At 41.2% G+C, this 12,779-nt stretch overlaps 1 protein-coding gene across 1 annotated transcript in view; it reads right to left on the bottom strand.

Annotated features, from left to right (window-relative positions):
- Positions 1–12,779, bottom strand: part of LOC140139755 (TBC1 domain family member 22B-like) — a 39,627-nt gene that overhangs the window by 11,882 nt on the left and 14,966 nt on the right. Inside the window, exons 2-6 of the mRNA XM_072161462.1 lie at positions 9,649–9,914; positions 8,975–9,160; positions 7,653–7,723; positions 6,726–6,854; positions 3,679–3,744 (exon numbers count right to left, since the gene is read on the bottom strand). Of these exons, the coding sequence (XP_072017563.1) occupies positions 3,679–3,744; positions 6,726–6,854; positions 7,653–7,723; positions 8,975–9,160; positions 9,649–9,914 (718 nt within the window). The remainder of the gene's footprint in view (positions 1–3,678; positions 3,745–6,725; positions 6,855–7,652; positions 7,724–8,974; positions 9,161–9,648; positions 9,915–12,779) is intronic.

Here is a 12,779-nt window from a genome sequence, read left to right as displayed (position 1 = left end):
TCATCTCAACAACATAAGATTCCTAATTTGACACTTTTTCCTGCAAACAATACCAACGATTATTAACAGTTTTAGAACATGTACAGCCTGTCTCAAAAAAAATTGTGCAAGTAAAAAGCGCCCTCTGTGGCAATTAGAAAATACCGTTGTGACATAATGCTTACATCGACGTCAAGGGCATAGCCTTAGCTCTCAAATGCCGTTTAGTCTGTTCAATTTACTTGTTTTAACCTCGAGATATGCTTACTTAACAACGACAGGGTAAAATCACAATTGTGCCACTTTTACTACGGAAGAGGGCTGTACATGTAACTCAATGATAGCATCAAGTTTATCAAGAGTTCCTTCATGAAATCTAAAGAATGCATCAATTACACAACAATACAAAATTGTTTTTAATGTTTTATCATGATAAAGGTATATTGATTCTCTTTTTCCTCTTACGACAAATTAAACGATAAATAAATATTTCACATTCTGCTGTAAAATTAAATACATGTGCATGTTAATGATTTTACCATGGTAAATACTGTTCTTTTTGTCATTCAAGACATGTTAAAAGACAAACAAATATTACACACTTATAGGTTAATGAACTTTAACAAGTTCACGAAATTTGACAAATTAATGAAATTAGACAAAATATGCATCGCAGTTGGTGTTGATGCGTCTAATGCACGAGCCCCAAGAGGAGTGCATTAGACGCATCAACATCAGCTATCATTGATTTACAAGTACAGCCCTATTCCCTAGTAATAGTGGCACAATTGTGATTTTACCCTTTCGTTCTTAACTAAACATATCTCGAGATTAAAAAGAGCAAATTGAACAGAACAAACAGTATTTAAGAGCTAAGACTATGCCCTTGACGTTGATGTAAGCATCATGTCACAACGGTATTTTCTAATCGCCAAAGAGGGCGCTTTTCACTTGCACAATTTTTTTTGAGACAGGCTGTAGATTCTGAATCATTGAATACAAACAAACCTAAGAAAAAAGGGGTAAAAGTTGAGTAGTGCTTTAATTGAGACACCCTGTGTAACATAAAAGTGAATGTAGGAGAAACTCGGTTTCTGTATCTCTGCAGTATTATCAACAATGACGTTTTTCAAAGTTGAAAATCTTTTAAAAACCAGATTGTCTCAGCATCAGGGAAACTTGGGCATTCATGTGCAGCCAAGTCTGGACAATTATCCTATCAGTTCCACTTGAGCCATATCAAGTCCTCTTGAAAGTTTATGCTATTGATTTGGGTCATGGTATTGGAATGATGTAGGAGTTGTTGTGTTGTTATAGCAACAATCCCAGATTCTTGGCCATTCTGATGGCACTTTAGTGGGGTGCAGCCAATCAGGTCTCTGCTTTAATTCCATTTCTTTTGTTGTGTTCACACCTTTCTTAGTAAGCCACTTGCATTTGCTCCTCCGATCATGCTGGACCAAAAATCCACCCACCCTCCCAGTAGCTGGAAGGGTAATTCAGTTATCTCATTTGTCCAAGATGCTTCAATAAAAGTATGTCAAATTATGCTACTCTCCGCTTTGTCTGGAGTTTTCTTCAAATCCTGAAGAATCTCTTCAGTAGATTGTCTCCACTTTCTACTAAGCTTTGTGATGGCTTTATAAATGCTTTGTATGGAGTTCTTCAAATCCTGAAGAATCTCGTCTGTAGATTGTCTCCACTTTCTACTACGCTTTGTATGGAGTCTCGTCAATACCTGATGAAACTTGTCTGTAGATTGTCTCCACTTTCTACTACGCTTTGTATGGAGTCTCGTCAATACCTGATGAGACTTCGTCTGTAGATTGTCTCCACTTTCTACTACGCTTTGTATGGAGTCTCGTCAATACCTGATGAAACTTGTCTGTAGATTGTCTCCACTTTCTACTACGCTTTGTATGGAGTCTCGTCAATACCTGATGAAACTTGTCTGTAGATTGTCTCCACTTTCTACTACGCTTTGTATGGAGTCTCGTCAATACCTGATGAGACTCGTCTGTAGATTGTCTCCACTTTCTACTACGCTTTGTATGGAGTCTCGTCAATACCTGATGAGACTCGTCTGTAGATTGTCTCCACTTTCTACTACGCTTTGTATGGAGTCTCGTCAATACCTGATGAAACTTGTCTGTAGATTGTCTCCACTTTCTACTACGCTTTTAATGGGAAATGTATGCTTTTATGGATTTTCTTCAAATCCTGAAGAATCTCGCCTGTAGATTGTCTCCACTTTCTACTGCGCTTTGTATGGAATCTCGTCAATACCTGATGAGACTCGTCTGTAGATTGTCTCCACTTTCTACTTCGCTTTGTATGGAGTCTCGTCAATACCTGATGAAACTTGTCTGTAGATTGTCTCCACTTTCTACTACGCTTTGTATGGAGTCTCGTCAATACCTGATGAGACTCGTCTGTAGATTGTCTCCACTTTCTACTACGCTTTGTATGGAGTCTCGTCAATACCTGATGAAACTTGTCTGTAGATTGTCTCCACTTTCTACTACGCTTTTAAAGGGAAATGTATGCTTTTTATGGATTTTCTTCAAATCCTGAAGAATCTCGTCTGTAGATTGTCTCCACTTTCTACTGCGCTTTGTATGGAGTCTCGTCAATACCTGATGAAACTTGTCTGTAGATTGTCTCCACTTTCTACTACGCTTTGTATGGAGTCTCGTCAATACCTGATGAAACTTGTCTGTAGATTGTCTCCACTTTCTACTACGCTTTATGTAGAGTAAGTTATGCTTATTTGAAGTATCTTTTTGGCTTGATTGTTTTTGTCAGTGGATTATTTCATTTATTAATTTTTTTTTTTATAGTAAATTTTGGCTGACTTTTCAATAATTACCAGCTTATATAGGGATTTAAAGATTTAATTCATTGATAGAGTTGGCATTGTTTCTTCTTTTGGAGATTTCTGTTTATTTAATACTTGCGTTCTAAATATTGTTTTCCAATTCAATCCTCTGTTTGATCCAAAGAGGTATCTGTATTTGCTTAAGATGAAATTTGGTTAAATGTGATACAGAAGTCAATTCTTGCATGTCCAGCCTATATGGTTGGCTTGTTGTACACATTTTTCCAATAATTCTTGTATTGTGTTATTAATAATATTTATTGGAAGATAAATAACTATTTATATTATGTCTTAACTGCTATGAAAGTGCTATGATTATTATATTATTATTATATTATGAAATCTATCATTATTTATCATTATTTATCTCAATTATATTTATGTATATGAATATAAAATTGTTGAATGGTCATAAATAGCTTAATAAATGGTCCTCATGATCGGGAGGGCAATGCGGAGTCTAATCATTGCTTTGGTGTTGTGTTTTCCTGATGTCTCGAGACAATACAGTATTGCAGAAAACACAAACTAAACAACAGTCAAAATCCACTGAAATTGAAGGACTTCTGTCTGCTGTAACAGATGGCTTAAAAAAAAACAATCACCAACACCCATAGCTATTGGACCTGGTTTTTATATTGTTCGGTACAATTGGGCAATTCCAGTTGAAATCCATACACCCCCCAATGCAAGTCATGACCTTAATCATTCCACACAGGGTGACTCCATTTGAAATCAACACCCCTTGTGTAGGTCATATCTTCCACAGGGGAGTTTGGAATTTAACTGAAACAGCCCAATACTATCGATACTATACTCACCTCTTGTACTACAGGTTGTTGGAATAGAGGTATAAGTGGGTTGGTCCTGGGTATATCTATGTGTATCTGTAAGAAAGACAAATGTACACAGAATATTACTGTTTCAATCACAATGACATTGGTGCTTCTCATCAGTAAAAAAAAAAAAGCGCAGTGAATTATAGTGTGCTACTCACAGGCACAACACCCAGATGTTGATCCACAAGCCTCAGCACACTTAACAGGTAGTCGCTGACCAGTGACCACTAGTACGGCCCCACATCATTCCATAAACCATTTAACAACAGTTCCGGGACTTTGCTGAGCACTACAAGAGCACACACCCTAGACACTCCACAAATAGCATTCGCAACCAAGATCAGCTCCCCGAGTTTAGTACGGGTTACAACAAGACAATTAGCAGTAAGTTCCTTGTCCAGGGGAATTTCAAGCTAACTCAATTTTTTCCACAAGAGGTGTAAGTCGATTGGTCCTGGGATTGGTCCTCATGCGCTGAAGTTGCAGCAGTTGCACTCAAACTGCCTTTTTTTCTTCAATCAGAAAAAGTAAACCTCTAGCTTTACCTCGCTCAAATTTAGCCCCCTTGTCTTTCCCCCATTTGCCCACCGCACTAAAAAAGTCCCGGCTACGCTACTGATAGTTGACCACCCTGATTACCACAACTTGCTTACCTGTCTGAACATATCTTGGTGTTGAGGGTCATGCCTCATGTCATAGTACTGATCTACAAACCCAATTCTTACCTGTCTGAACATATCTTGGTGTTGAGGGTCATGCCTTGTGTCATAGTACTGATCTACAAACCCAATTCTTACCTGTCTGAACATATCTTGGTGTTGAGGGTCATGCCTTGTGTCATAGTACTGATCTACAAACCCAATTCTTACCTGTCTGAACATATCTTGGTGTTGAGGGTCATGCCTCATGTCATAGTACTGATCTACAAACCCAATTCTTACCTGTCTGAACATATCTTGGTGTTGAGGGTCATGCCTCGTGTCGTAGTACTGATCTACAAAACCAATTCTTACCTGTCTGAACATATCTTGGTGTTGAGGGTCATGCCTCGTGTCATAGTACTGATCTACAAACCCAATTCTTACCTGTCTGAACATATCTTGGTGTTGAGGGTCATGCCTTGTGTCATAGTACTGATCTACAAACCCAATTCTTACCTGTCTGAACATATCTTGGTGTTGAGGGTCATGCCTTGTGTCATAGTACTGATCTACAAACCCAATTCTTACCTGTCTGAACATATCTTGGTGTTGAGGGTCATGTCTCGTGTCATAGTACTGATCTACAAAACCAATTCTTACCTGTCTGAACATATCTTGGTGTTGAGGGTCATGTCTCGTGTCATAGTACTGATCTACAAACCCAATTCTTACCTGTCTGAACATATCTTGGTGTTGAGGGTCATGTCTCGTGTCATAGTACTGATCTACAAAACCAATTCTTACCTGTCTGAACATATCTTGGTGTTGAGGGTCATGCCTCGTGTCATAGTACTGATCTACAAACCCAATTCTTACCTGTCTGAACATATCTTGGTGTTGAGGGTCATGCCTTGTGTCATAGTACTGATCTACAAACCCAATTCTTACCTGTCTGAACATATCTTGGTGTTGAGGGTCATGCCTCGTGTCATAGTACTGATCTACAAACCCAATTCTTACCTGTCTGAACATATCTTGGTGTTGAGGGTCATGCCTCGTGTCATATTACTGATCTACAAACCCAATTCTTACCTGTCTGAACATATCTTGGTGTTGAGGGTCATGCCTCGTGTCGTAGTACTGATCTACAAACCCAATTCTTACCTGTCTGAACATATCTTGGTGTTGAGGGTCATGCCTCGTGTCATAGTACTGATCTACAAACCCAATTCTTACCTGTCTGAACATATCTTGGTGTTGAGGGTCATGCCTCGTGTCATAGTACTGATCTACAAACCCAATTCTTACCTGTCTGAACATATCTTGGTGTTGAGGGTCATGCCTCATGTCATAGTACTGATCTACAAACCCAATTCTTACCTGTCTGAACATATCTTGGTGTTGAGGGTCATGCCTCGTGTCATAGTACTGATCTACAAACCCAATTCTTACCTGTCTGAACATATCTTGGTGTTGAGGGTCATGCCTCGTGTCATATTACTGATCTACAAACCCAATTCTTACCTGTCTGAACATATCTTGGTGTTGAGGGTCATGCCTCGTGTCGTAGTACTGATCTACAAACCCAATTCTTACCTGTCTGAACATATCTTGGTGTTGAGGGTCATGCCTCGTGTCATAGTACTGATCTACAAACCCAATTCTTACCTGTCTGAACATATCTTGGTGTTGAGGGTCATGCCTTGTGTCATAGTACTGATCTACAAACCCAATTCTTACCTGTCTGAACATATCTTGGTGTTGAGGGTCATGCCTTGTGTCATAGTACTGATCTACAAACCCAATTCTTACCTGTCTGAACATATCTTGGTGTTGAGGGTCATGCCTCGTGTCATAGTACTGATCTACAAACCCAATTCTTACCTGTCTGAACATATCTTGGTGTTGAGGGTCATGCCTCGTGTCATATTACTGATCTACAAACCCAATTCTTACCTGTCTGAACATATCTTGGTGTTGAGGGTCATGCCTCGTGTCGTAGTACTGATCTACAAACCCAATTCTTACCTGTCTGAACATATCTTGGTGTTGAGGGTCATGCCTCGTGTCAGAGTACTGATCTACAAACCCAATTCTTACCTGTCTGAACATATCTTGGTGTTGAGGGTCATGCCTTGTGTCATAGTACTGATCTACAAACCCAATTCTTACCTGTCTGAACATATCTTGGTGTTGAGGGTCATGCCTCGTGTCATAGTACTGATCTACAAACCCAATTCTTACCTGTCTGAACATATCTAGGTGTTGAGGGTCATGCCTTGTGTCATAGTACTGATCTACAAACCCAATTCTTACCTGTCTGAACATATCTTGGTGTTGAAGGTCATGCCTCGTGTCATAGTACTGATCTACAAACCCAATTCTTACCTGTCTGAACATATCTTGGTGTTGAGGGTCATGCCTCGTGTCGTAGTACTGATCTACAAAACCAACGTACTCTGATCTTTTCCTTTCTAATGTCGGTTCTCTCCTGTCTGTGTTGGCAGGTAAATAACCCTGTATTACAGAAATATAGCAAATAAATTACTATTCTATTAAGATGTAAGCTGGGGGAATAAGGTTTACGACAATTTCAAGTCTTGGGCTTGCCTTAGGTGCAAAATTCTGTAGGGGTAGCTTATTAGCGATGGCTGTTGATTATGTAATACGGTCAAGGTTGTAGCTACGGTGGGCAGTGGTTGATCTGAGCCAGACTGACCGTCACAGAAAATTCGCCACACTTACTCATAATCACAAGAAAAAAATACATTCATTGTTGTGTTTACAAAATGTTCAAGTTCCAGTGAAGAATATAATCAGGATGTCAACCTAATGTAGAAAGTGAAAAGATAAACGGTACTGGGCCGACATCCATTGCTTAAAATCAAGCCTGGATGTTACCATGGAGTGACTTGTATGCTTCCGGCAGGTTACAGTATCCAATAGAATGGTATCCGCATACAACGGTGGGCCAGTATTTTGCAACCTGCACTAAAACTCTGTTAGCTACAACCCTGAATACAGTAATCTGTGATTAAAAGTTGTTAAAGATAATCTTACCCTTCCCAGAATTCACTGCAACATGTTACATCACTTCATGTAATAATCAAATGACACTCTGATTTCTTTGCACAGGCTCCCTGTACAACATGGCTCTTACACGATGGAAATACACTGGTTAAACATGGGTTGTTAACTGTTAGTCAATTAACTACCATAACTGCATAGCCTGAAAACTGAAGCTGAAAACAATGCATTGTTGGAAGTGTAATACATATTATTTCTTTTATAAGTTTCATAACTTCATGTACTTACTAGAAGAAGTTTCCAAGCCATGGCTCTGACTTGTTGTGGTATACCCGACCAGCTAAGCTTTCTTAGTTGATCTGAAACAAACAAAGGATTACAAAAAATAATGTTGGGAAAATAGTTTTAAACTGGGCTCAAAAAGACACTTTGACACAACAGTAAAATGCACTTAAATGGAACAGATTCCTGGACCACATTCACAGCCCAATAATTGGCATCCAACACAAGAAATCTGTGAGTAAGTGGAATAGTGTGGAACAAGACCCTGTTCCTTGAAGAAAGTGTGTGAAAAGCAGAAGCATCCTGCTCCACACTATTCTACTTACTCTTTGGAAATTATCAACTGTTTAAAGATCTTGTACGCATTCCCACAGATTTCTTTTGCTGGGTGCCAATTATCCGCCTGTGAATGTGGTACAGGAAGCTGTTCCATGCTAGAACTTGGTCAGTTCCCTCGGATCGCGATGTCCAAACAGTAGAGGCGCGTAGCGCCGAGACTTGGATTGCTTGTGGTATGGTAGTAGTCAGACCTCATATAAATTACTTGTGCTATTGGGCAATGGCAGAGAGGCTCTATACTAGAGCTATTCCATGCCAGTGCACTTTGCTGTTATGTCAGTTGGACAACTGCTTAGTTACTGACATGTTTAGAGTAGAGTATTGAAGTAATCCTGGGTGTAATTTTGGTTCATTTTTATGGACAGGATTTTAAGATTATGACCTTGGGAAAAATACCAGTTAAGATTGCTTCAACGTGTGTTTTTTGCATAACTTTGCATAAGTCAATACCACTAATGCTTTTAATTTTGATTTGGTACAAATGAGTGACAATCTAATACAGGGAACTGCAACAGCATTTCATATGGGGCTATACTGAATATGAGTTTACCCGTTTAATTTCCTTGGATCCATGCCAAAACGGTCCCAATCACTTCCAAAGCCTAACATAAATTTGCATCTTGCAGATGATGAGGTAAAGCCAAATGGGTGCAAGATATTTTTATTTGTATCTAAAGAACCACAAGACCCCAGCTGAGAGTGTTAAATGCAAATTCCTTATAAACCCTACAAAGATTCACATATCCCTTTTTATTGAACTGCTAGTCTTCCAAATGTTAAAGGGGATCATCCCACTCGTCCAGTTCACCACAAACAAACTGACTTACTACACCTGTTACTTTGATGACAGACAGCACAGAAATTTACACCTTGACTAATTCCCAGAACTTGCACCAAAAGTACATACATGTACAAATGTAGGATGACATCTTTCAAAGACTCCAAAAACACTGATATCCACCAAAAGTAAGAATAATTATTATACAAACCTAAATCTGTATTTGGGTGACTAAGAACTTCAGAAAATTTGCCTAATTTTCCAACCTCCCTTTGCTGTGGTGGGAAGCTGGTAGCAGCAGATCTGATGGGTGTAGTTGGGCGTGGCGCCTCCACGCCATCCTGGGTCCTATTGGGCAGGCCTTGTGTTGATAATAGCGATGAGTCTTTGACAGATCCTGAAAAAACAACATCAAAACAGCTTTGGATACATTTTATTTGGCCAACTTTCACAAAATGGTCGTGAAGTTTTCAATTTTAAATGTTGCAAACTTCAGCACAAGTATATGCTTTATAGAAACAGAATAGAAACACTAGTGGTGACCAGCAGCAAGCAGATATATCGATCACTCTGGACACCGCTTTGCCCAAAGCGGCAGATCACTAGGTGTTGAATTCAAGTCAAGTATTAGAATAGAAAACAACTTTTGGCGGTGCTGAGCAGCAACATTGGCTTTCATAGTCATGCCGCTCCCCTTGTAGAAAAGCATAAGCGCAATGATGATGCAGGCAAGCAGCTTAAGTACGAACCAGCATTAGACCACCGATTCATGAGCTATTGTTTGGATTTTGATTTGCGTCTGCAGGGTTCATGCATTAAACACACTGAGTCCAATTTCTCTCTCAACAAGTGATTAATAATTTTAAAATAAACACCATTTTTTACCTTGCTCTGAATAAGACACATTTCGTGCTTCAGCAGCTGTACCACCTCTGCTTTCATCAAATTCACCACTGCTCCTTCTTTCTAACTCCCTTTGCTGTGCGCTGCTCATGGCCAGTAACTCATCATCGTTGATCTCCCACACATCACTAGTACTGCTATCAAAGTCGGCAAAGGAATCTCCTCGCTTGGATTTTGATTTGTGCGTGCTGGGTGCTTGGTTGGCGATCTCACTCGGCGGATACCTGGCACTGTACACAGGTTTTATACTGGAAGGGATACATATAAAAGTAGGCTTGACATCAATTCTTCATCATGCAACTTGTCACTAATTTGCAATAATTGGAAAAAATACACTCAGTTCATAATTGCACGGTCCCCTTTGTACCTGAAGGTCAACAATTGAAAAAATTTCAAAATCAAGAAATTTTATGTAAGATACTGGAAAATGTTTTTTTATACGGTTTAATAAAAAAATGAAACATCATGGTTTTCGAGGCAAGGCATCGGTTGGATGCCTCCACCACGGGGCGATTTATATTTGGAAGATATTATAACACTGGTAAAAAAGGGGGCGCAACACTAGATTTATAAGCGTCCCATAGGATATCATGGTCGTGCGCCATGAATTGGGGGCCAAATGCGTTACATACTAAAAAATTGCCTAATGTTTTTGTACTTAAACTGATCTAATTCATAAACTGTTCATCAAAACCCTATAAAATTATATATCACTGTAAAGCTTAGAGTACCAGGAATACACACGTACAAACAATTGGTCAATATGCAGGGTGCCACAAATGTCATATAGGGTGGAAAAGTTGAATTTTGGTTCAAAAAGTATACTATTTTGTTCCTCTCTTATTTACTAACATAAACACCTGTTCTGCTAAAACCTTTTTAGATGTGCTTAATAACATTGTAGGCTTTCAAAAAAAGCAAACTTGTAATGATGAATTTTGTTGCCTAACTGAGATACAGGGTGTTCTAAAGTCGTACATAATTTTTATGATTTTTATTACATAATCAATCAAAACCCTTTTCCCTCCATAACCTACACAAAAACCAGTGCCATGTTTGAATTCCTCATCAAATTTCCATCCAAAAAATAGTCCCAAACAAAAATGTTTGGTAGACTCATAACCGGTGCGATCTTACCTTTCCGATGTTGATTAAGATACTTCTTGCATCGATCCCGAGATGCAGAAAAAACCAATAGTCATTTTGTCCCACATAAATGAATAAATAACAAAAACCCCCCGATCCCCCGGTGGACTCACCCAAAAGGTGACGTCACACCATATGATCGCCCTTATCCGACTTGGGATCCCCTACTCGGACCAAACTTGTAGGGGTGGCGGGGTCCGGGATAATCAACATCGGAAAGGTAAGATCGCACCGGTTATGAGTCTACCAAACATTTTTGTTTGGGACTAGACTCAGTACACCGGTCGATCTTACCGCTTCCGATGTTGATTAAGATACTTCTTGCATCAACATCTGAAAGATCGATCTAGCAAGTAACCGACGGATGGAGGTACAAGATTGGTCAGCATCTGATCAGGGATCGGGAGCGGGTATAAACGATGGTTTTCGCGAGGTCAGAAATATTTTCCCCCAACGGTCGGAAAACAAAAAGACCACGCGATCACAGACATAAACCTCCTTACTTAATAAGTTTGGTGGTTAAGAATAGCGACACTGGTTCTTACCATGCTGAGTATTCTGTATAGTCTGAAAACCTGGTACCCGTCCACCGCCGTATTATGATCGCCCGAGCAATGTCCCGGTAAACCTCCCGCCCCGTCTCTGATTACTAACGTAAACGGAAGGATCGTAGCGAAGGGCGAAGGTGGCTTCCGGGACACCGCCTACTAGATCTCCTCAAGGGACAACCGAACGGTATACCCAAGATGATGAGATAGCTCGTGTCGAGTGGGTCGTGGACGCCAAACCTTCGCGATCCCCGGACCCCACCAACACCTGGACCAGCCATTGCGACAGCGGCTGGACCGAAAGGCTCTGTAAGGGTGATGAATGCGGTCGTGAGTCCCTCGCAAGGCTTGTGTTCGAAGAAATAGTGCTGCAGCGCCTTATCGGACACCCCAGCCTATCTTTGGCTTCAGCCGAACCTTGCCCAACCCTGGGGATTGGAGAGGGACGAATGTCGGTATGCACCGCGCCTGCTCAGAGTCACGAGAACAGAGCGCCGAAACAGTGTCGCTCCAGTGTTTGTGAACACGGAAGCTAACCTCGAGACCGTGTGCAACTCAGCACCGCCGTCCCGAAGCCAACGCTAAACCGGAAAGCCATCTTGAGAGTTACGATTTAAGCGCCGCTTTTGGACGGAAGGTCAAAAGGGTGACCCTTAATGTAATCTAAGACTGTGTTGGGATCCCTTAGGAGGATCACTTTCCTTTTGGTAGACACTGTTGAACATACCGTCGGGCGTGACTAATAAGGTAACCATCGGTTATGATAGTCGACCGCCTCAAACCTCGGTGAATGGAGAGGACAGCTGACTTATAGCTGGCCCCAGTGGCCCGCTGAAGTCTTGCTTGGAACTTTTCTGTCAGAAACTCCGGAACTAGCAGCACAGAGGTTTCTAAGCGGAGAGCTATTTGTCTCATTGCACCAAGCGTAGTATGGAGCCAGACTCTGGCTATACGCACGGAGGGTAGACTTCCGCCTAGCCCCGGCGATGAGAAAAACAGCTTCTGATGAAAAGTATCCCTCGCTGCGTTGCCCTGGTAAGGGCCATGCAGCTAACTGCAGGTGCTCTAGTGATAGACTGGTACCTCCGCCTCCGGGCATCCGGAGTAGATCTGGTGCCTCGGGGAGTGCCAGCGGCCTTGCCGCTAGCAGAATGACAATGCAGTCTTCCCACCCGATCTTGGCCACCACCCTCATGAGTAGTGAGATCGGAGGGACTGCATAAGCTGTCATCCTCCCCAGTCTATGGACAGAGCGCCCACGGTGAATGCTTGGGGTCCGCGACCCTTGAGCAGTACACCGGCAGTGGATGATTATGATGAGATGCGAACAGATCTTTCGAGGGGTGGTCCATCCCTTGAAGATCGTCCGAGCGACCTGCGGAGCAAGGGACCATTCTGCTGGTCCCGACACCCTTCCTC

The sequence above is a fragment of the Amphiura filiformis genome, chromosome 18 (assembly GCF_039555335.1).
Source record: "Amphiura filiformis chromosome 18, Afil_fr2py, whole genome shotgun sequence".
Classification (NCBI taxonomy): Eukaryota; Metazoa; Echinodermata; class Ophiuroidea; order Amphilepidida; family Amphiuridae; genus Amphiura; species Amphiura filiformis.
Note: the sequence above shows the minus strand (reverse complement) of the source record. Positions and strands in the feature narration are given on the sequence as shown.